Source organism: Sardina pilchardus, chromosome 9, assembly GCF_963854185.1.
Source record: "Sardina pilchardus chromosome 9, fSarPil1.1, whole genome shotgun sequence".
Classification (NCBI taxonomy): Eukaryota; Metazoa; Chordata; class Actinopteri; order Clupeiformes; family Clupeidae; genus Sardina; species Sardina pilchardus.
In genome coordinates this window covers 28,242,287-28,268,181 of record NC_085002.1, presented here as the reverse complement: position 1 = coordinate 28,268,181, position 25,895 = coordinate 28,242,287, and the positions used below count along the sequence as shown (strand labels likewise).

At 45.3% G+C, this 25,895-nt stretch overlaps 1 protein-coding gene across 6 annotated transcripts in view; it reads right to left on the bottom strand.

Moving 5' to 3' along the window:
* itpr1b (inositol 1,4,5-trisphosphate receptor, type 1b) overlaps window positions 1-21,729 on the bottom strand; it is a 123,985-nt gene extending 102,256 nt beyond the window's left edge. For all 6 annotated transcript variants that reach the window (XM_062544560.1, XM_062544562.1, XM_062544563.1 and 3 more), the window contains exons 1-6: window positions 21,604-21,729; window positions 19,641-19,754; window positions 15,468-15,538; window positions 2,502-2,617; window positions 1,149-1,235; window positions 311-469 (exon numbers count right to left, since the gene is read on the bottom strand). In XM_062544560.1, the coding sequence (XP_062400544.1) occupies window positions 311-469; window positions 1,149-1,235; window positions 2,502-2,617; window positions 15,468-15,538; window positions 19,641-19,732 (525 nt within the window). In that variant the 5' untranslated portion in view covers window positions 19,733-19,754; window positions 21,604-21,729. The remainder of the gene's footprint in view (window positions 1-310; window positions 470-1,148; window positions 1,236-2,501; window positions 2,618-15,467; window positions 15,539-19,640; window positions 19,755-21,603) is intronic.
* Window positions 21,730-25,895: the final 4,166 nt, after the last annotated feature.

Genomic DNA, 25,895 nt, shown 5'->3' with positions numbered 1-25,895 from the left:
ATTCTCCCACACACATAGAAACGCGTACACAGACACACGCACGATCCACAATCCTCAGATTCAATAAACAAATTCAATAAAAAAAGGGCCAACTACTTTTCATCAGGATAATTTCTTAAAGGGCATTTAATGTTGTCTAGACGGCAAACTTTAGTGCTGCGTGTGCCTATTCTCACACAGACACAAACTAACCCCCTTCCCCCCTCAAGTATCTTTTGGAAGCAATCAAGTATGCTGACTGCATCCTGTATTGTAAAACACAGGGTGACCGAGAGGGCACTTCATTTTGGGCGGGCGAGTGGGCACTCACGCTGTCTCCTATGGAGCGGAGCTTGTAGAAGGGCTGGATGTAGAACCAGGAGCCCTCGTTGCCAGCCGAGTCCAGCGTGACCCGCATGGCGTTCTTCTCCAGCAGGGCCGGCAGACGCTTGTTCACCGTCAGGTACTTATTGCTTTTCAAGTGCAGGAGCTGTGGTAGTATTGGACACACACACACACACACACACACACACACACACACACACACACACACACACACACACACACACACACACATACACACACGAGATCCAAACACACCCACACAAACAAACAAACAAACAAATAAACAACAGATACATACAAACATGCACACACACAAAGATCAGGAGACAAAGAGAGAGAAGCAAGAGAGAGAGAGAGAGAGAGAGAGAGATAAACAAGATAAAAAAATGTGTTTGGAACAATGGCGTGCATTATGTGTACCCTGATCAGTGCCACTAAACATCATGGCACCCCTCCAGCCCTCCGTGGCTACGGCGCCACGCGGCCGCCTCACCTCACCGGCACCAGGTGTGCCAGCGCGCCGCGCGCTAACCGCGGAGGAGGATGACTTCATGCAGTACGTGCTGCTGATCCAGCTTATCGTCGCCGCGCTCTGATACGGAGACCGGCTCCACGCCAGAGCGCTCGCTCGCTACACAAATTCAGTTCAAACAAAAGGGCTGATGATCACACACACGCACACACACACACACACACACACACACACGCGCGCCTACGTGGGGAGCGTTCGGCACGTCTCTGATCGGCACTGCGCGGTGAGGTCAGGCCTGCCACAGGGCTGTGGGAGGGGTGCTTTGCTTTGGCTCAGGCTTTGCTTTGGCTACCTGAATGACGTTGCCGTACTGGATGACTGTGCCCAGCAACTTTCGGTTCTCTGACTCATTCTGTTTCTTCTCCAGGTCGGCCGCATGCTAAGATGCAGAACAGAGGGAGAGAGAGAGAGAGGGAGGGAGAGAGAGAGAATGAGAGAGATCAAAACACTGCTGATGCATTGCATTTAGAGGATGAATCCCCTTATCTGGTGATCTCTAACACATCTCCACCTTTGCAGGCATGCATATCTAAGAACTGTCCATGACCAATTGCCATGAACTTATTCGTATCCTTCCACAGATGTAGATTAAACAAAGGGTAACACTTTATTTGAAGGGGTCTACATAAGGGTGTCATGTAACCGTCATTAGAATGACATGACACATGTCATGCACATTAATGACACATTATTGATGTTTATGACTGTTGTCATAATGTGTCATTTGGTTTTTGTTATGTCAAGTTGACATTGTTTGGGCGTCATCATCATGACAACTTGACATTAGGCAAGATGACATTATCTGACGGCGTCTTTGTCATGACAACTTGACATTAGGCAAGAAAATGTAATCCGTTTACAATATTGTCATGACAACTTGACATATAACTGTGTTTGGCCTGACTTATCTTCTAGGTTTTTTAAGTGATGAGCCTGAACAATTGGCTGTCATGACACCATTATAAATTGGTCATGAATACTTTTCTTGACCTCAACTACAGTGGTACAGTTTTGACTTGTCATTAAGCTGTCACAAAGAACTATTACTGACCAAAATAGTTTTCTGACAGTGTCATGAATACTTTCTTATGACGGTTACATGACACCCTTATGTAGACCCCTTCAAATAAAGTGTTACCAAACAAAGCAAAAAAAAACCCATAACCAATGATATTTCAAGAGGGTTTAATATTCAGCCCCGTGAAGGCTAGTGCTTACACTGATTGTACAATTACTCATGCACTCCATAGAGCTAGCTTCCACTGTGCCCACCACACACACACACACACACACACACACACACACACCATAGAGACTTACTGATATGAAATAGCCTGCGCTATGCTAAATATCATATAGACACACCTGAAACAGGTACAGTATATCTATATACAATGCATACCAGTTAAAGCTATAATGTCCCAGTAGTTTGAACTGATGGAGGAGCAGGTCAGGAGCTTCATAACCCTTCATAGCAACATGACCATATTGCATTTGCTGTGTATCTCTTGACCACCAGCATTAATATCAGCTGCTCATTAAGCTGAGCCTTATCATGACAGATGCTGCTGGGTGCTTTGGACGGCTGGGTTATCAGTGGGATGTGTGTGTGTGTGTGTGTGTGTTGGGGTCTGGAGTCACTCACGTGCAGTTTGTTTAACAGCACAGTGTCTGTTGTGCTGTTGCCCCCCGGCTTTGCTGCTTTCCAGAACTGCTTCTGAGCCGAGTACCTATTCATAGGGCACAGCTTGAAGAGACAGTCTAAAGAGGGACGGAGAGAGAGAGAGAGAATGGGAGGGGGTGAAGAGAGAGAGAGAGAGAGAGAGAGAGAGAGAGAGAGAGAGAAGGAAATGGTTTATTAGCCCAGTCAAGTGAATAAAAAGAAACAGGTGCACTAATCCAATGCCAATGAGTGAGTGTGCCTGATGACGAAGCTGATAGCGGCACCATTTAGCAAAAACCCCTTCGAGTGGAGACACGACAAATGCTTTCACCAAAATGAATACACTTCTTATCCTATTGATCATTCCTTGCTTTGCTTGTCCTTGGACAGCCTTGCATACTGCACAGTGAGTGAGGCGAATAGATATGGCCTCCGGGTGGGACACAAGGGCCTGTGGCTCTCCTGACACCGGGCCCAAATCAGATCACACCTGCCCGTAATCACACGAGACCCGCCATTGGCTGAGGGATGGGTGTCGGCCGGTCTGGCCAGCACTGGCCTTGGCCCTGGCTGTGGCCGCGGCCGGGCTACCTCTGTCAGTAGCACTGAGGGGGAGCATGATCATGTGTGACAGGGGCTATATATAGCTGCTCCAGTGACATTGCGGCTGGTGGAGTAAGAAGAGGCGGCGAGTACAACAGCAGCATCCTGGGATTAGCTGTCGGGAGAGTCGCAGCCAGATGGGAAGACGGGCAACGGTAGAGACGGGAGACGGATGGAAGGTCCTCCCATTAAGCGGGGGGGGTGGGGGGGTGGGGGGGGGGTGCTGTTGGCAACACGTGGGTTGGGGAGAGGAGGGTGTAGCCCAGAGACGATTCACTGGAGAGAGGAGAGTAAGAACCAGCGTGACCTTGAAGGAGATGGGAGATGTCCAAGAGGCAAGAAGAGGCGTGAGAGAGGCGGAGAGTCCACGATATGAGGCCAGAGATGCTAACAGTGACACACTATGATATGAAATATCACCGTGTGAATGAGGCCAGCCACACCATTATTTCCTGCTCCAGCTGACAGACTCAGGATATCAGAGCCACTCGGATGTCAGACTCAAGGAGCCGACTCCATCTCTACAGCCTTGTGCTAAGTGCAGCTGCTTGAGCTCCATCATGATTATCCATGTTAACGTCAGTGAGCCATTACTAGAAAGCCAGCGGACTGGAAAACAGCGTTCCGCATTTCCTTAATGTAACTACCTACCTAATTAGCCAACTAGCTAATAAATACAGCTAAATGCATAAATAACTGGATAGCCAATTAAATAAACCACTTTAATAATGAAACTGATTGGGCCCCATTTTAATTTGAGGGTCAACCCAGTAGGCTGAGTGTTGTTTAGTGATAGGGAGATCAGCAGTATTGCTGTGGCTGGGTGCAAACAAACGTTGCACAAATGTTGCCCTAACAGCTGTGGTAGGGCAGCAGCAGGCTCATTTGCCAGTGTGGGCCAGCGGCGGAAAGAGAAGCTGCTATTTCAGAGAACTCCTATGCAAATGCTCGGTATGCCTCAGCACAATTCCCATAACAAAAGCATTCAGTGATAGGCAGCTAATGAGAGGAGTTGAAACCTACAGGGGATTCTTGTGGTTATGGAGAAGGAGAGGAACAGGAGGGAGAACTGGCTGAGAAATGTTTTCTAAAATGAACATAACCATCAAACAGTGCAATAATAAAAATAACAAAAACATGGGACTATTATACTAGGAAAACGTAGGTGTCAGACAGATCACTGAAATAAAAACAAACGCTGATCGCTCCAAAAAGAAGTCATTTCATATTTATAGTAAAAGATGATTATTTCAGGCCAGCTACATAACTTGCCTTATCTGGACAACCTCAACAAAGCTTGAAATTGAATACTGTGCAATGTTATTCTTATTCATTTGCTTCCTGGTGGGCAAGCTTCCATTTACTCACTGCAAACTCACTAAGCTACGAGAGACGGCTAAATCCTGAAATGGGCAGATCAACCTTGACCAATAATGATGTTGAGTGACTAAGACACAGAGAGAGAAAGAGAGAGAGAGAGAGTCGGGGTATTATTAAGTACAGTAGATCACTTGGACTTTGACGAGACCCAGAGTGGGGGTAGTGGGCAGTAAACCACCAGGGGTTCCACCCAGAAACAAACATGACCAACTACAACCACACATGATTCATTTATTCCTAACTGTAACTTTCACTCTTGCTTGATGCTACAGTCATTTCCTATTTATTAGCCACATTAGCCGCAGGACAGTGTTTTACGCAAGTTAAAAGAAACAAAACCATATCATTACCATATTAACTGTCCCTGTGTATTAACCTCACAGCTGAATACATTTTGCAAAATCAATGTATATACTTCGGCTAGTTGGGAAATTACGGTACACATCAGATACAACCTTTGATTCAATTCCCACTGTCCCATGACATACCACCAAAATCTTTCCCAACCAAACAACACCTCACCTCAGAAACTGCCTTAGGTTTAATGATTTAACCAGCCAATAATAACATACCAAACCACTCTTGACTTGTAAAGCCACTGTTGAACTACAGTACACCATAGACACTCTCTCACACTATTTCCTAGGCCTTTCAGTAAACTATTGCACTAACTGACTGCACTCTCAGTGACCCTCAACGCTGACGATGATCATCTGCAGCTAAACTCGTGTAACTCATCACTATAAAACTGTGAGTGTGTGTGTGTGTGTGTGTGTGTGTGTGTGTCTGTGTGTGTGTGTGTGTGTATATGTGTGTATGTGTGTGTGTGTGTGTGTGTGTGTGTGGGGGGGGGTCTGCTTGGGGTTCTCTCCTGGCATGCTTTAGTTCAACCCTAAACCTTGTATGGTTACTGCTCAGATGGAGCCAGTGAGGCGCAGCGTCCAAAGGGTAATGAAGAACGTGTTTGTGTTCAGCCACCCTTAACCACTCTCTCAGGGGTCACTCTGCACGGACCACTGGCCAGTTGGAGGGTTTACAATGCAGCAGCATCTACGGTTCTCTGTAAAGTCATGCTTATTTTTAGGGCACAACAGATTTAAAACAACAGGTTGAAAGAACTGAACAAGCCATATGATGTGACCAGAAGAAATGACAAGAGAATGCGTGTCTTCTGCATGGTGTTATGTTTCAAAACATGTGTCCTCTACAACAAACGCTGTACTCTACTACAACCTACTGTGGGCTCTATTCCTTATGTTTACAATCTGTGTGCTCTACCTGATTCGACACAATTAAACAGTCACTACAGCGCGGCAATACTGTTCTGAGATCAGTGCTAAGGAGACAAGCTTTCGAACGCCAAGACAAAGCTCCCTGGAAACTAGGCCTTTTAAATAGCTTAAGTGGGCTATTAATACCTGCCAGGGATCTAAAGATTTATCCTAACACACTTTCACAGCGCACTGCTCTAAGCTGAGCTACTATCAGTCTTACAGCCCTGCCGCTCTGCATGTGAACGACAGGGTGACTGGCTGTGTGCATTAATACAGATGGGGGAAAGTGAGGCTACAGCCACACTGCACCGAATCAAACGCGGATTTTCGGATTAAATCTGATCCGGGTCCACAAACTCTGTATCAGTTTGGAAAGCATTAAAAACCTGCATTAAAATTCGTAATTCAGATTTTTTAACAGTTATGGTTACAATTATGGTACAAACTGGAGGGTAAAGAGGCAATGTTTGCCAAGTTTACTGCCTGGGTGCAATAGACAGCTCGTATGTTAATTTATTCACATCATAATAGTTTCTCGGAAATTCCAAGGATAGGCTACTTGGATGCATGGGCGCTTAGCCCCACTGCTCATTGACTACATCTAAACAGATAGTTTGCACAGCTGTGGTCGAATGTGGACAAGAGGGCGAATCGCAACAAAACTACATTTGTCTCCAACATAATGTAGACGTGAAACCTGAAACTGTTTGTCTGTCTGTCTGTCCGTCTGAATCAGAGGTGTCTAACTCCTACTCAGCAGTGGGCCGGATTAGTTGGAATGAGACCTTGTGGGGGTCATCATTGTCATAATCATTATAATTTTTCTGCACAGGTATCAGATATATGATATACTGCTTTACTATACCCACCCATGAACAAACAAGTACAACTCAAGTATTGCTGTCATAACCTGCTCTTGCTCTCTTGAAATACCCTACTTCCAGGTCAGTTTTACAGCATCCTTCCTGAGGATGATTTGTAATGCTAGGTTTAATCATTGTATCATCCCTGGTCTAAGTGACATCCCTGGTGTCCCTAAGTGTACTGTATACAATTAAATCATAAGGGCCGGCCTACTGATTTGAGATGAATGTTTACACAAAAACAGACACTACCAATAAGGTAGTATGCTAACAACAAACTGTAAGTACATTTAAAGCAACACTACCGTAAAGCACTTCTCCTCTGTCACACGCACGCTATTTGTTTATCCAGGAAATAGCGATGTCCACAGACAAGGTAGAGTATATGGCATGATTATGTGAAAGTATGATGTATTGCGACATCAAAGCAGGTCAAATTTGTAGTTTCTTATGTCTCATTCCATCAAACTACTGATCTGCTACCTGATCTGGTAAACATACATAGTGCGGTTATAGCCGATAGAGGGCCGCGAAGCAAATGCAGAAGTGTGGTTCACCCTGTTACAAGTCGATGAACCACTGGCATCATTTTGGAAACATTATTTTAAGGTACAAAGACGCTTAAGTGTTGCTTTAAGTGTAGTGGAAATATTCTATATTTTTGTTTACATTGGCAGAGGACTCAAACCACTGTAACAGTGCAGTGCAAACATTTATTTAACTAAATAAAGCACTGGCGCTGTAGCAGAACTGAGAGAATTATAAGCATTGAACTAACGCACAGAGGCAGACAGAGCATACCAAAGCTTAAACACAAAAGCACACCGAGAAAGACAATCATTTAAAGAAAAGCATTTCCACACTGAGCTCTTCCTGTGTTTCTGCATCAAGCTCATGCAGATAACAGCTGCCGCCCCTAAGTGATGTCCATGTTTGGTCATCTGAATTGTACTCCTCACAAATGCATTGATGCCCAATAACTGAGCCAATTAAGTGCAACATGAACGGGCCGTTTTCCGGGCAACAACTGCATTTCAAATGCATCAAGTTAAGTGTTTAGCTCCATCTACAGAGGTCAACGTGCACGTGTGGAGAGGGAGAGGCGCTGCTTACTCGACCGCTCGCTCCGCTGGCTTACTTTGCGGCTCTGTGTCAGTGGAGAAGCCATTATGGTGTGGCGCTGCCACACTATGAGGGGAGGCCTTTGTGGTCCGTTTTTGCATGCGGGGCAAGCGAAGAACAGGGCCGAGCTGATAGCAGGCTACGGGGGTTATGCTAAGAGCCATAAATGCATTCAGTTGCAGCGGGGAACTTTCCCTAGCATTTGCATACTGTATCAGCTATTCAGAATAGATACCGGAGCAGCGCTCTCAACCTGACACAGTTCCAAGACCAGTGGGGGGAGGATCAAAACACTGAGGCACAACACTGAAAACCTACTTCAACAGACCAGAGGGCCAGAGGCTACAATAAAAAAGATATATAAACAAACAAGCGGAACACATCCAACTAAAAACAGAGCAACTAGTATTTCCAAAATCCCTGCTTGGCTTCTGCAGGGCATGGGGAATGGAAGTGTCAGACTTTGCTGTGGGGCCGGTGTGTTGACTCGCCGCGCAGCAGAGACGCCATGACCTCTCGGACTTCAAAAGAGGTGTCACACTTGGAGCAGGCCCCCAGCCGGAGCTTTGATGACAGAGGCTCGCTCCACTTGCTGCCGTTTAAGCCCGCCGTCTCAGCCACTGCTGGCTGGGAGCGCTGACCCGGGCCTCCATGTGACGGCATGGCGAGATGTCCAAAGGTGTGTGTGTGTGTGTGTGTGTGTGTGTGTGTGTGTGTGTGTGTGTGTGTGTGTGTGTTGTGTGTGTGTGTTGCACAAAACAATCCTGCAGGGCTAAGGTGACTATACTGGAATGGTTCCACTTCCATGTCATTAGCAATGTACGGCATCATATGCTGCAGGAAGCACAGGCCATAAAGAGTGCTTTTCATTACCAGAAAGGGCTCATCAAACAAGCAGTAAATAATCCACTGAGTGATCCACTGCTGACTGCCTTTTTCTCTCATAACAAATGGATACAAACATGAAACATGACGTGTGTGGACATTATCTGTGGAGTGTGTGATGTCAGCGTAGAGGTTTGCCTGATATAACGTTGGCATACACGTGAAACACTCGACCACATCATACATCAAAGTCCTGAGCCCCCTTATCTGATCAGACCCGGGCATATCCGCATTTCCATACTAAGCTTCTCCCACTCCGTCCAGTGGGGACACCACTCACGGATATTTCCAGACCACTTGTTGCCATCTCTCTTTCAAACCTTTTCCTGTTACTGTACGTGCAACAACAATCTTTGTTTTCACATCATTCTCTAGCTCGCGGCCGGCTGGGCTGACCGTTTGCTATCCAGCACCATCTGAGATCAGGTTTCACCCACTGAAACCCAAAAAAAAGAGGGGGGGAGAGAAAAGAAAAGGAGAGAAAAAATATACAACATTTTTTTGTCCATCCTCTTTCCCCATTTCACACCATTCTGCACCACTACCAAACAAGGCATGAAAAGCTCTCCAGAGATGGAGACATATGGGGCACGCGGAGCTGAAATGCCCAACTGGAGAGAATGGGGTGGGGGCAAAAAGACTCGGACCAATCAGGGTGCTGGTCCTACAGCTTTTTTCCCCCCTCAGCCCCACTCATTCAGACAGACGGCGCTCCGCTGTGGGAGCAGCTGGTCTGTCAGCCGTCACACCACGTCTCCCCAAACACAGCAGGAGCAGCGGCGGAGCTCTCAGTCCTCTCTCTCTCCGCGCTCCCCGACCGCGTTTGAAACCCTCCGCAGAGGATCGATTGCTAAAAATAGACACAGAGACAGAGAAAGTCCAGGAATGTTAAGGTGTTGTTGAGGCTTTTGGGGAACTCCGCAGAGAATGGAGGAAATATGTGGTCAGGCGGCAGAGAAAAATTCCTCTCGGCTGTCAAAAAAAGAAAATGCTTTTGCTCTTGTTCTTCTTTGCTAAAATTTCACTGGACACATCTGGGACGTGCGGGGCAGAGACCCAAACCTCAGCGAAGGGGCCCGGAGCACGAAAGTGCTTTAATCTCCCGAGATACTGACAAGCAACAGCAGCGAGACAACAAGAGAGACTCCAGGAGCCGCTGCATCCATCAATCAATCAGTAGGTCATTCCCAAGGCAGCCTCACTGACCACCAAAGTAAACCCTCAGAGGAACAAGAGCATCCCTCTATGAACACACAGTCCCCTATGAGGTCTGTGACGCTCACTAAAAATAGTGAATCATCCCTGTATAATTTAACTGAGGATTCCACACACACACAAAGACACACAGACACAGACAGACATACACAGATGCACAGCACAGACGCAAACAGACGCACACACACACACACGCACACACACACAGATACACAGATACACAGATACACACCTCCATCGGTCAAATACACAATGGTTAGTGGAACAGGACATGGATCCAGACGCTGGAGCAGGCCCATCTGGGAGCTCTTACTCTTTCCATGATGTGCAAATGTATGGCTGACCTTTGCAGTAATGGCACAGGACCATCATGCTAATTTCACTAAGCCATAAACAAAACAAAGTAAGTGGTACACGCTAAACCAAACAGTGCATCAGCAGAGGCCCACCGTAATGTCCACAACCGTTAAAGCAGATTTGATGAAAGCAAAGGTGCCATTACGGAGGACAAAAGCTGTCCCGATAAAATAAGCAACAGGGATCTGGCACGTTTTTTAATATCAAAGACCAAAAAAAAAGGAAGAAGGGACACTTAATTTTCACGACCTTGACTTGAGAGCATAATTCCCACACAGTCAGTGGAGTTTGCTCCAGATGTAATTTATGGAAAGGCTCGCTCGGGAAGCGCGCCAGGGCCTCGTGCTCATCAGAGGAGCACTATGTCTCTAGCGGAGGCAGGATGTGACGCCGATAACTGGGAGTGCTTGAAGGGGCTGGCCGGCCGGCCGCTTGTGGTCGTCCGTGCAATGACCTTGGTGGTCAGGCTTCAGAGACATCATTTGATGCAGGCTGCTTTTGGAGAGGGTTTTTTTTTTTAGCCCTTCCCAAGCTAAAGGCCAGAGCAGGTTCACATTGCGGAAAGGCTTAAGAGCCTAAGTGGATAACCAGTCTATTACTTCACAACTGCATGAATTCCCATTACTGGTCGATTCATGGGTTGAAGCACCAGTATTTTGATGTGCCTTCAAACTTTTTAAATTTGAAAAATGAATTAATTAATACTCATAGTCTCGCACTAGATCTATTTTAATATGGCATTAGCACCATGCATAAACAGCACCTCCAAAAACGGGACACTAAATTTAGGAAAAAGGGAGAAGATCGAAAAACCATGTTAGGGAGGACACGCTACACTGCAGGAAGCTAACAAACAAAGGTGATTAAAAGACCCAGTCAAGTAAGAAGCCCGAGGCAGAACTCCTTCTCCACAATCCAAGCCCATGTTCAGTAAAGGACGTAAACGGACAGTGAAACCCTTAAATGGTCTCACTTGTTTTTTTTTTCCCTCGATGCCCTTTCAGGAGAACACAATAGGGAGACGCATTTCAGTTTCATCAGACTTGACAAACACTCTTAATCTCTTGAGGGTCGACTCCTCGCTAAAACCACTGTCACAGCTCCAGAGAGATGCTAAGTGGTTTTAGAGATCAAAAGGTGAGGAACAGCTTTGGAGTTATTCAAAAATATAATAATAATAAAGAAACAGTTGGGGAGGGCACACAAAGGGCATTCAAAAGTGTGAGCGCTCTCGGTCCTGGCACACAGAGCAGCTGAGAAGTGGCCCTTAATGAGAGCTTACCTTATGTCAAAATCTATCTGCATTCATTGCATTCCAAACATGGTGATGGCTGACAGGACGCTAACGCAGCGTAAAAAAAGACTATGCCCCTCAGAACAGCACTCACTGCAGAGGGCACAGAGCACTAATACAGCTTGAAGCAGCGGCAGCGAGGACACAATCAAAACCCGTATGAACTAAACGAACAACAGAGTTGCCAATACTAAAGGCCTGCTGCTAGCTCTTTTGTAACGCTAATATAGCAGGCCATGTTGAACTGTGAGAGCTTTTTCAATGGAGTGGACCAACCCAGACCTACTTTATGCAGGCCTTAAGCAAGTGCTATGTTCTTCTGTGCACATTTGCGAGCATCAAAGATGTGCATCATTCACGCGTGGTCCCAACTGTGGGGAGGCACATGGAACCCCCAACATGCGCGTTGGATCACGCAGTTCCCGCCGTGCGCTGCGTGCAGACACGGGAACCCGTCTTGGCCTTACGCCGCTAGTCGTGATGAGTGGGTCTATCGGTTCTTCACTGTGAAGCCTTCACTTGACTAAAGGCCATGGTAGCTCATTTGAGTAGGATACCAGTGGCTCTTAATGTGTTATACAAAACATGCTTGTTGCACAAAACAATTGATGATTTCTGACACTGATCTGACCTCTAAAAGGTCAAATACATGTGTAATAGGCTAGAGCAAAAGCAAATTTGCACAACAGTACAGCTCATTTCACAATTATACATTCAACAGCCTGTGTTTCACATAAAAAGGTGTTAAACTCTCACTGCTTCTGTGGGTTAACAATTTTAGTTCACAGGCTAGCCCAAAACTATAACAGCTTGTGCAGCAAGTGTTTGGTTTCAGTTTTCCGTTTTAAACTTATAGGCTAGTGTCACAACTACCAAATGGGCTTTGAACCAATAAAAGACATAACCCCATCACAGAAGCCTTGACATAGGCTATGTAAAAGCATGCACAACTACCAGTATCTGACTGCTGGACAGAAACAACAGAAAAACAAGAATGTCCAGTTCTGAACTGAACAGCTCAGTTAGGCTATACCCATATATGGCAACATGTGTAATACAATGGAACAGTATAGCTAGCTATCCATACACCAACTACACAAAGGAAGGCCAAAGTGGATGCAATGGGCAAAACTAAAAAAAACCTAAAGGCCCAAAAACAAATGAAATATGTAATCAGACAACAAGTTTGTTCTATCCAAGAAGCATATCAGGCCCTAATTTAAATGGAGGGCAAAGTTCTGCTGTATGAACTATGGCCTAGATATCATGTGGCGTGTGGATGCATTGAGCTATGAGCTGAATTGTTACTGTTTGCGATTAAAGCATCGTCCATCTTGTTTAATTAGCGAATTGAATTTACATACTGTTGTTATCAAATTAGCTCTACAGTAGTTAGAGTTATGGCCTGTGCAAATTACATGACTCCAGCCAACATTTCCAGTGTTGTGCCCGTATGAAAAGTCAGGAACGACGCTTAAGAACGCGTCTTGTAATGTGACATATTCAACAACCAGTGATTTATTGTCTGCGACGTTCCACGTCCCCACAACGAAAAGTCTGGCATGTTAGAATTCTTGAGGAATCCCCTACGACTCCCGTGTTGATATTGACACTATAACAACACGTGATGAGTAAAATAGGCTACATCTGGTAATGTGGCCAATCTCCCGACCAAGACGCGGCAAGAATGTCTGGTTCTCTGATCGTCTAGTCTAACATGGTCAATCGTAAAAGACCATTGTGCCACTCTGCATAGGCCATTAAAGGCGCTGTATGTGATGCTCGAAGACGTCACATCCATTGATATCTGAACACCAAACACCAAGCAAAACACCAGAGAGCGAACTCTCCCCTCCTCACTCTATGGCCCGGTCACTACCTTTGCCCAAAACCTCCGTCCCCCCCTTATGGTGACCAGCTGGAACAGCTTTATTATGGTTTGGGGCACAGGCTTGCTTCACTTTATGAATGGACAACCACAGTAGCAAATCATGAGTAGGTATTCACTGAATACGACGAAAACGATCATTTTAGGATAGAAATTTCTTAGAATCACTTACAGTGCCTTTAAGACTAGTTAGACTTTGCACTTTGCCCATAATACAAATTAGAGCCCATATGTGACGCTGTTCATCTATGTAATGACCCGTGTTCATGATAAGGTCCTTCATACAGCTGTGCAGGTCACTGTCGATATCCACACAAAATTCATCCGAAGAACATCTTTATCAAGAAACATGCCTTTAGGGAGTCTGACTGAAATGAAAACTCATCCACCACCACCTTGATAGGAAATTGGGTTTACACCCACTCTTGTAGCTGGTCTACTTCATGTATTCAAATCATGGAGCTAGCACTCCCATACATGGCTGAAATATGCTTTACGTCTCAAATAGCCCCAATTACATTGAGCCAAATGAGCCTACCTAAAGTGGGGACTGAGTTACGGCCGTCCTGGGGCGATTATCCAATAAACCGACTGAACAGAATGCAGAATGAGGTACAGCGCAAGTAAAGTCACAGCAACATTTTATGGGGACTTTTGAAAGGGCTTACATTAACAGAGCCGTTCCATAACAGAAAAGGTTGGCTTAGCCCCCGTACTCCGCTGAGTGCTTGGGTCATTTATCACTGTGATATCTCCTAATGCAGGACCGCTTACATTAGCAGGAAGTGGGGCCTAATGCTTCCACATGGGCACAGGGAATCTGAAGAATCACAAAATGTCTGTGCATTTTATAGGCTGGTCAGTCACTTTGTCCACAGTGACAAAGACTGGAGACAGTCAGGAGTTAGCCTGTATTTCATCAGCGGCTGTGGTCCTACATCCCCAGTAGCTCTGCGCTTGACCAGGACCACGTTTTTGGCTTTTTTTTTTATCAATCGCTCTTCAACTCCAGTGCTTCTCTGCCAAAGTGCATATGGCTAACTTCATTCAGAGGTTCATTCAAGAGCCAAGTTAAAAATGGAATGAGAAAGAGGAAGTGATAAAGCCGGCTCATTGTGCTGGGCTAAGTGATATTAGGAGCTCCTCACGCGGATTCAATAAACAAAAGGCACTGCAGTGCACTGCTAACCCCACAGAGCCTGCCACCACGAGACCTCCTACAGGCACCCACCAACTGTGCCCTGCTGCGTAGAATTACCACATGCTAGCCTTGGGAGGCAGGTGAACGCAAGGTTAATTAGCATCGGCGATGCTGCATTGAAAATACAGGCTCAGGTGTCACAGCCCTGGACAGCAGGCCCTCTCTCCGCATCCCAGCAGAATTCAGGGTGTGATAGCCTTTTCCCTGCGCTTGCCAAAGAGAACCTCAACCTTAGGCCCACATCCTTACATTTCACTACTAGCTGTACTGTTATAACTGTATATGTAACAAATACATCTCTCTGAATCACTGAATCTCTCTGACTATATACATGTACTGTATTATATATATAAATTATTAAAAAGCCTGTATTGCTTCATGGAGACAATGCATACTACTGCATTCATGAATGTAGTGTAGAGGCTACAATGAATGATGACTCATTTCTTTGTCACTGTGCTTCTCACACCGTTGCATCTGAACAGGAACAATGGCCATGAAAAGTCCAGTAAGGCTGGGGTCACAGCATAGGGAAATCATACTGTATGCAATAGCACAAATAGCAAAACCATAGACATGAAATGCATGCAACAACCAAAATGTGCACGTGTGATGGTCTAATATTGGACAACTGAATTGGCCATAAACCGTAACTTCACTGTTCCCTGCTCACCCAATGCAGAGTGCAGGTGTATGAGCGTGACACAGCTTATTACTTGCTGATATACTCTGGCACGCTCGTGTTAAAAGGCATTAGGAACTTGATGACAAGTTGGACATGAACGGTCACATTTCCACAGCTAGTCACAGTTCCTTCCTTGAACATAAATAAGGAGAGAAAGTGAAAGTGAAGGTTTTTTCTTTACCTCTGAACTTCTTGGGAGGGTTATTGAGGTCTCCTGTGTCCGGCTGTACAACGCATCGGTCATCCACGAGACTGAGGGGGGAAGCATGGATGTCATGTCAGTAAATAAGAAAAAACACACTGCCTTACAACTGAACTGCATTTATGGGAACTGACAGGGTATAATCAAATCATAAGCCTACATATACAAACATGCCACATACTGAGATAAGCCATAGCGAAAGAATTATTGCAAAGAATTCAGTGAAAACATTTGAATACTTGTGTTTTTGTTTGATGAACTTCCTCACTGACAGAGGTGCCCTTCATACCATCTCGTCGAGAGACAGCTGCACTAAAAATACCCCTCATCCAAATTCACAGACACACAGCTTAAAAACTTCCCACAGCATTCTTCCCAAATCGCAGTTTTAGCGATCAGGGCTAAGCCGGCGCTGTTGCAAACCTTCTAGAAAATGGATAGAGGGCCTGTGCTGATGCGAGGAACATTTCAGCACTTATGAAAGACCACGAGGGACCCCCTGGGGCCTGAGACATGCCGCTGTTGATAGTGGTTGAGCAGCATGTGGACGAGCCGAGACGCGGGGAGATGAGAGCACTTCCGTGTAGTCACATAAATCCCCTGCTCAGCCAAGGTCAGCAGAGGAGAAGTCTCCCGTCTAAGAACATGTTCTGTAACAGTTTCAGACTCTGCTCGAGCTAAAATAAGAAAGCCAGAGAACCTTTCGCAGTAACTTCAAGTCAGTGTAAATGTATCTGTAGACATGATCACATTGCTTTCAGTTTGAATACCTTCTAGATATCATCAGCTCTAATGTGTTATCTCTTCAAGTACTACAGAAATTTCCTGTGCATTAGCCGCATTGTGTATCAGACACTGGACAGTGTTTTATGCTAGGTAAAAGAGACAAAACCATATTAATACCATATTAACTGCCCCCATGTAACCTCATAGCAGAAGACATTTTGCAAAATTAATATATAAGCCGCGGCTAATAGTTGGGATATTACAGTACAGTTCTGACATCTGACCTGGGTTAACACTAAGTTGCAGAAGTATTTAGTATCTACAGTACTGCCGTAATATATTATGTCACTCCCAGTCAAATACTATAGGATGCTCATTACCTTTTAAAGTCATAATATCATATATTGCACTGTGTAACTTGAAACAATAATGCAACAGAACTGCGGATGCACCGAGAAATATACAGTATATATATATATCGGCCAACATCGGTCTTGTCGTCTGATATCGGCCATTGGCAAATTTATATGACATTCACCCATGGCAGTGGCTGATATACATGTACAGTATACATGCTTCTATGTTGCATCAATTCTCCACAACATGTGAAAGACTTGGAAATGGTTCAGTTATGTTTTAAGAATATGTTTGTTTCCACTCTACTAAAGGCCAAAATCAACAACAAAAAATAAGTAAACAAACAAAGAATATAAAAAATATTGGCATCGGTTATCAGTCAATTGTTATTTTCTAATGTATCTCCATCGATATGGGCCCTAATATCACAATCAGTAGATGCATCCCTAAACAGAACAACACTGGAGCATAAACAGCAGTTAGTCTAGTCAGCCTCCGCTTTTTTTTTTTTCACAGGGTGTTTGCAGAGGCAATTCATGTCATAGGAATCTTTCATAAAACCAACACAAGATCCATTAATATGGCTGCATGTTGCTGATAAATATAGAAGGTTGGTGCCCTTTGCCCTGTAAGCACTTTTAGACTGTGTGTAGGACGCAGCTACTGCATGGGAGACATCAGCGATGAGGATACCATTCCTCTATAATCTGTTGGTGAAGATTGCCAGCGTACAGAAACCTATAAATCCTCGGCCTATTTAGCTTTAACTGGACGCGATAACACACAGCACAGGCAACAGCAAATATGTGCAGAGCTGCGGAGGGGTCAGCTGCATTCGCCATAAATTACAGGTAGCAATTTCCAAAACACATAATAGCAGTGCAGCTGGGTGATTGTCTCTTCCTGTGTGTCTCAACCACAGTGGAGGAAGGATTCAGACAGACAGCTTCAATAGATAGAGGGGCTATATTTACCCGACGCTGGCTCCGTATGGCCTCTGGACAGTAGTCTGTCTAGTGGGCAGTCGAGGTCCGCACATGTGTCACCCTGGACCAGCTGCGGCCCAGGTGGCTATATTATGCGCGAGCTCGTCACTTGGAGGTCAGTGCCATGGAGCACAACAGAGCACCTTGTCTTCAAACGTGGCTAAAAATAGACACCTTTTTCTTGCCCCACTGTTCCCCCTTCCCCTTCCCCCCCGCCCGATCTAATCAATGCCAACCAGCAGCTCATCATCAGCAGGGAAGGAGGAAGGGAGCGGAGGGCGCGGTGGTGGAGGAGGGGTGAGGGTGGGGCGAGGGGAGTGATTACCGAGCAAAACAGTGCCAGCCAGGCGGGCATGACAAATGAACACTGCCAAGGTGGTGTTTCTTCAAAGCGACACGGACGCTCGTTGCTATGGACGGGTGACGTGACACTACCGCGGCAGGCAAAAAGAGGGAAAGGCGACAGACAGAACGAGACAGAGATGGAGAGAGAACGGGGAGAGAGAGCGAGAGAGGGAGAGAGAAAGAAGGAGAGAGAGAGACAGACAGAGGGAGAGATGGCAAAGAGGACAGGGGTGCATGTGCCAGGAAGTGGCAGAGTGTGATTGAGGGGTTCAGTTTGGAGCACTGAGAAAAGGGCAGCACACGGGCAGACATGATGGATGGATGGAGAGATGGATGGAGGTAGAAATGGCAACGCAAACAATGCCACGGCACAAAAAAGTAGCAAAGTAAATGAGATAGAGGGAGAGAGAGAGAGAGAGAGAGACTTACAGAAAGGAAAGAAAAGAAAATGCCCATTCACCAAACACAAAGCCCGGGATGATTTGTAACATACAGTACAAGGATGATGATCAGTGACTAGCAGCAGTTCAGCTGAAGGGCATCCCATCATCATCCAGTGAAAAGAAATGGGCTAATCAGTTAGTAGCCTTGTGGTTCTCCAGAGATGAGCTACACCACAAACAGGCGTGTGCTGATGGAGGCCATCAAGGACCCAGAGAGTGTCCAATTTGCAAACGCACCCCCGCGGTGAGAGTGACCTCGGGTGTGTAAGAGTGCGCGCCATCGTTGTTGACGGGGGCGATATTTTTTTCGGAGACTACTGGGGAGGAATTAAGTGTGCCACAAGGACAACAAAGCAGCACACAGCAAATGACATGCTCTGCAGCTCCTGTGATGTGACCACAGCTGTGTGTGAGTGTGTGTGTGTGTGTGTGTGTGTGTGTGTGTGCGCGCGTGTGTGTGTCTGAGGAGGAACACGCACAGAGTGCTGCCAGCAGGCCTTCACACTTGCTGCCTTGACTCCTCGCGCTCATATTTCCCTTCGGGGGGCCGGCGACACACTTTGCATGGAGGAGCAAAAAGAGGAAATTGGTGTCGAGCGGCCTAGCCTGCAGAAGCATTCAAACGCGACCAACCTGTTCCTCCTCTCCTCCTCCTCCTCCTCCTCCTCCTCCTCCTTCTCCTCCACCGCCACCACTCTGCCCTCCACCACACACCCAGTTAGCACCTCAGTCTAGTTAGCGTCTCTTCCTCTTTGCTGACTACACATTAACTCTCTTTCCTCTTGACTTTCCCACTCATTCATTCTCTCCTTTATTGCCCTGCTTGAACTAACACTCACCTCATTTCCCACTGGGTCATCAGTTTCTCTTTGTCACTCACTATTTCTCTCTATCGCGCCATCAACCTGTCTCTTTTCTGAGCCGTCCCCAAACAGCACTAACGACACATCACAACAAATACATCAGCTACTGCAACGGCACATCGAAACGGACCAGAAAAGTTTAGACTTCAGCAGAAACGAAAGGGGTGGAGAGGGTCACGTCGGCTTTTGAGGAAAGAGGGATTGTCAACGTGGAATTCAACTATGCTGATTCAGAAGCTTCATCCCTTCCTGTCAGGTTTTCTCTGCCATCTACTGCACTGGGCTATATGCACAATATCAATTTAGCAAAGTCCCATTTTCAGTACACCACGCTGTTCATCAGTGCTTGTCAGTTGAAGTGGAAGGGGGTGGGGGGTGTGTGGGGGGGGGGGTGTCAAAGACAAGGGTGACATGTAGAGTGTTCCCACTTACCCTAATGTACTGATAAATCCATTTGTGGAGCCCTCCGCATACAGGGAGCAGATGTCCCCGATGTGGAGGAAACTAGACATCTTGTCCGACATCCTTCTCCGAGCTTGACTGCACCTGCAAGGGCAAGGTGAGATGTCATATCACTAATGCATAGGTCAGCAAAGGACATCAAGTGGATGTGATCACACTAACCTGAACTTGCACTCTTTTTGCTTTGCTCAGTTAGGAGCAGGGGGATAACTTTTGGGCAGTCTGTTAAATGTGGGACATGGCATGTATGCTGTGTTTACTAACTGTCTACTGAGGAAGAAGAATGATCATCTCCTCTACTGAGACTCTTCGGAAAACAAAATAAGACATATGTCACTGTCACTGTAAAGACAACATAACAACGTGCTACTCTGCCAATGTGGAGATTTGCACGTTCATTCTGCAAAGGCTAAATAGATACTTGCAGGACAGTTTGCTACCTGACAAACAACAAAGTCAACACAGTAGAAATGTAGAAGACGATTCAATTCTTAATCATCAGTTTATTTTATTGACATATACGACAGCATCATGACTGAAATTCAGAATCTAAGTGCATCCCTATTTAGAAATGTACAAAAGTGCAAATACAGTAGCTTTGACTGTATAGTGTGAATAGCCTATATTTGCTTACACCTTTCTATCTCATAGACTGTATAGTTCTATACAGTCTATATTCTATCTAGTGAATTAAAAAATAGAAGCTTATCTGGAATTAATGTATGTGGAAAGAAGACAAAAACATTAATGCTGTCAAAGCTTATGCAAAGGTTGGAGTGTATTGGTGTATATGCTATAGTATAGTATAGTATCGTATAGTATAGTAGTGTAGTAGGCTATAGTAGGCTATTCATATTTAAGGAAGAATATGCTGCTCTCTAAACTTACTCTCTAAAACACTCTCATTTAACTCTTGCGGCGGAACTGTCCAGAATTGATGACTTGAAAGTAATGTAGGCCCTAGAGAGCACAACACACCCGCACAGCGCTTGCAAGTTTGACAACATGCTTACCGACGCGTCACTTGCAGGCATCAAGATGCTGCACGACCACTTCCCCATAATCTTTGTAAGGAGCGTCAGTGGTGTGCCTCTTTACCGAACTTTATGTCGCCACATTAGCTCTCATATTTATATTGATTCGTGTGCCCCCTCCGTCAAAAACAAAAAATACTAGGCTAATTCAGATTAATACATAATGAAGGTGGCAGCGTTTATTTTCGGAGGCCGCAAAAGGGCTTATCGGCTGACTTACTGACTGTACAAGCGGTGGCGCTCCTATCGAACCTCGCTCGACTGCTACCTCTGTATAAATCCCTGGTTAAGACAAGCAATGATATCCCTTCCCTAACATTGCCATTGTTATCAATATCTGCTACATTATTAGCCTTCACTGAACACAAACATGAAGATCTCAAAAAAGACAGAGCAGATATTATTTAGGCGTCTACGTTCACATTTCATTTCCACCTGGTTCGCTCGCTCGCTGGGGTCCGGAGAGAACTTGCTGATTGTTCCATTTGATTTCAGGCGTCGCTTGACTGACATTGGTAAGTATAACATTGTAAACCAATTGTATGTTTTAGTGTAACCTTGACTCTCTGAGATATGTTGATAAACAATCGTGGCTAGCGTCAAGTTAGCTTAACTCAATTGGCACCCTCCCTGGATATCAATTCACTTTTCTGCGCTCTTCACTGTCTATCGCCTTTAAAGCTCAACCTGCCATTTTTCATCTGCTGAAAATGCATTTCAGTCAAGCAAACAATGTGGCTACGACAATGTAACATCAACCAACTAAGTAATCAAATAGACACGTTATAAATACTTAATATTTGAATGAACGTGATGTTGACTAGCCAGGTAGAATGAAGATGCTGCTCATTTTCTCTTTACCTCCAGACGACTTGAGTTACGGGTAAACTTTACGTTACCTTCACAAGATGAGGAGCTTGCAGGGGATGACAGCAGGCGAAACTCGTTCAACGAAGCGAAATGTCCACAACACAGTCCACATTTAATTCCATGATACTGAATCCCGAGTTGTCATATGCGGCGCCTGGTTTACAGTTAAATTACACTTCAGTGTACTCCTCTTCTTACCGCCTCCACATGAGCAGTAGAGATCCGCCTTCTTTTTCTGCTGCATATAAATCAGTGGTGGTTTCTGGGAAATGTAGGCTTGTCGCCCATTCTTGATGTCAATTTGGGAATATTCAAACAACTTAATTATTATTGTTGCATATGTTTTTCTTGTTGCATTGCTCTTGAGATTTACATCTCACATGTCACACATGACTCTCTCTCTCTCTCTCTCTCTCTCTCTCTCTCTCTCTCTCTCTCTCTCACACACACACACACACACACACAAGATCCACAGACAATGCTGCACATTTTGTAAAATGGCCTTGCTATCAAAAACAGGAGGAATTCAACATAGGTCTAATTAGGATTGCAGATCACCAGCTGAGCATGTCAACATTGCCATTTAGGCTCATGGAGATGGTCATTTCAGGCCCTTTATCACAAATGTCAACACGGTCAGGTAGCCTAAGTCAGGCTCCTAGCCACAACGATTGGCAGTGTTTCCCACTGAGAAATATAAAGGCAGGATTAGCCTACAATACAGAATTGAGCCAAGGTCTTGCATCAAAAAATGACACATCGTCTCAGAGAATATGTTGCAGGAAATTATGTTAACACAACACTGATTGAACTTCATCATGTTTTTGCCATTTGACCTTGCCCTGAGAAGCTATTGAGGAATTTCAAAGTAGATTGACAGGTTACTGAGAGTTACATAGGCCTACTTATATATACACTAGACTGTATCTCTGTATAAATGTGATCTCAGGGGAAAAAATATGATTGTTATCCATTTATTCCATTCATTTATTTCATCCATAATTCATAATAATTGGTGTTTTTACTAGGGCGCAATAATGAATAATTCAGAATATCAGAAGTCAACAGAGGTTGCATTCAAGAGAATCATGCATGCATTTCAACTTTGTACAACTTTGACCCATAAACCAACTGGGTGATCTACTTTTGCAGCATCTGTCCCAGTAAAGAGAGCAAACGCTCTGGTTTTTCAATCATTAGAAATGGAACACATTCAGTGATGGCATTGGCATGGACTTGAATAGGAATATGCAGCCCAACCTCAGACCATTCCCTGATGAAAAGGCCAAACTAGTTTGTGCCCACCGCCGTCAGACCTTAATTGAAACATTATTCATTTCGGTTTTCTCAAAGAAGAAACAGAGGAGATTTGAATGCCATATCGGTCTGCCATGGATTCGTCTCTTTTGGCTGTTGTTTCCATGCACAAACCTCTTGCCTGTTTTCAAGCTGCAGGCTGCATACAGTATACTGTACGTCATCATTTTGTAAAAGCAGGTGAGGTCTGATGTGACATTATGGACAAGGAACATGGGTAAAGCATGGATTACATGGATAAGTGAATGTGTTAGGGACAAAGAAAGGCACTGTGGACTTGTCATAAACATACAGTGGGTAAGAACGGGTGCCAGCTGTTACTGTTAACACCTCTCATGCAGACAAGTGGCTGCACTTGAATGCGCTGATATGGTGGCAGTTTAACTGAGTGGTGTCACAGTGCTTAGGAAACATCTACATTTAAACAACATGTAAGCCAACACTCACAGACAGGTCGTCTTTTTTTCCGGGTGCTCTAAGAACACATTCAAAAACATTGTTTGCATCATATTTGTTGTGAGCTGTGGCAAATTTAGAGGAGAAATTGATTTTCGGAAAAGCAGGAGATATTCTGCGTGAAAGCAAAGGGGCTTCTATTGTTCTCGTGAGACCTGTCCCTCTCTTCCAAATTGTATCCTAAATGGCTCCCTCACCCATTTCTAGGATGCAAATATATGTGGGGTAATTTTTTTCTGTCTTTTTAAAAACCCACTCTCATCCCAGCTGGTACTCATGGGCTAATTTACACTAAAAGGCCAGGCGGTACTCTACTTTGATCAGAAGAGCACCACAGGCCTTAGTAAACAGGGGTTGTGTGTGTGTGTGTGTGTGTGTGTGTGTGTGTGTGTCTGTGTGTGTGTGTGTGTGTGTGTGTCTATGTGTGTGTGTGTGTGTGTGTGTGTGTGTGTGTGTGTGTGTGTGTGTGTGTGTGTGTAGCACTATGTTGGCTCTCCTTCAGTATTCAATCATGAAATAAATGTGCTCGTTTCTTGAGAGCATGAGCAGGAAGAGCACATGAAAATGTTGGCGGGGGAGAGACATGCAACCTTGCGAAGAAGCATCATGTCTCATCATTCATCAATGTCCAAACATTTTCAGGTTCAGAGATACAGACCTGCAGACAGCATCCACTATTTTGTCCTGTTGGCTGACTGAAAAAAAAAAACCCAACACACTTGCTACAGTAGATATCAGATTACACAAAGAGAGTCTGACTTTACAGCCTGTCTGTCCAGTGATTCGTGGTGCCGCCCCAGGCTCCTTTGGCTCTTCTGGCGAACACCCACACTTGTCCTCCCTCCCGTTCACACCACATTCCTGGGGATGAGGGTAAGGGCGCTGAGGTTACCTCCTCCATTGAAAAAAAACAAAACACATCCAAACATTGAGCCCCCACGAACCCACGGCAACTGCCAGAGAGAGTACTATGTGCTCAAGAGTCCATTTGACCAGCACCTCTGTTGCACCCGCGTCACCGTGGCGATGCGTTCTGGAAGAGAGCCCACTCTCCCACTGACCGGGAGCTGCAGTGGCAGCGCTGCCACGAGAGGAATGTGCCCCCGACCCTGCCAGGGGAGCACGGCCGGTCATTCCAATGCCCCACACAGAGGGGCTATTAGCGCATGCACACACAGTCTATAGCGGAACGCTAACTACAGAGTGGGAAGCAGGCACTGGCATTGTACTGGCTCCAAGCTAGCATGGATGTAGGCTACAGTAGTGGAGGTGGGATGCTGAGGGACATAATAGGCTTCCTGTTTGAGCAAGAAAAAAGTTTCACACATGTTAATGTATTCCAGATGATCATCAGGCTAATGGTGCCTGTGGACACATTGAATGCACTTGTTACTCCAGTAGTTGCTCCGTGACTCACATACAAATGTGCAACGCACTGTACTAAATAAGCACATGTCCACATTTCATGCAGAGGAATATAAAGAAACTGCATTTCCGCTTCATGAAAAGAAATGTGTCTCTGAAGGTCAGATTTTTGTTTGTGTGTGTGACCGTGTGTGTGACAGAGAGTGAGAGTGGGAGAAAAAAAGAGTGAGTGAGTGAGAGAGAGAGAGAGAGAGAGAGAGAGAGAGAGAGAGAGAGAGGGGCTACTGTTTTAATCAGAAAGATAAGGCAAGCCAAGGTAGTGACGTGACAGGCCATAAACCACCTGTCCTCTCTGGCATCTCCTTTGGGTCTAGTGCCAAACCTCAGACACTCCCCCTGCCACAGTCACTTGGTCTCATCCTGTGTGGGGGTACATAATGGAAGAACAAGGAAATATATTACAGTAGACTTTCATCCCACCCCTACCCCCAAAATGGCACTTTCTTATGAGAGTGTAGCCCGAGGCTATCTGATGACAATGCAACAGATCAGATCAGATCAAGTTCCCACATATAATAGGATAGTTGGTGCCATTGGCTGTTGTCAAAGGATTTCTTATGGACATGACATTTCCATTTTAAGCCGAATCATGTTACCATGATGTCACTTTTTTTTATACGTGTGATCTGATCTGAACATGACAAAGCACCTTTTTTTGCAGGTAAGACACCTGGGAGTTCACCTATCCTCCTGAACCTTACGGGTGCAGGTGAAGAGCGACACCCTCACCTCTGCCCTGCAGTCAAAATAATGGGCACTGCCTCTCTGCCCTGCAGGCTAAGAGTTCTACCTCACTAAAAATAAAATACAATTATGCAGCGGTAATAGGTTTGCTTTTCCCAGTGGAAACGTGCCTATTAGTTCAACTGCTGTGGTCTCCTAATTACTGTCCCTGGTTGCTGTTCCCAGTTCCATTGGCACCCTAATGGTACTAAAACCACCATTATGCCAGCTTCCAGTGTTTGCCTTCAGCCTGCCTCTTTTATCTACCATGTGAATCTGTGTGCAAAGGGAACAGGCTCCACACATTCAGTAACCATGACTGATAAATGTGGGTATAGGGGTGTAAGGAATGCATTGCTATTTTCACTTTTCACGTCAAAATATATACAGTCTGGAAATA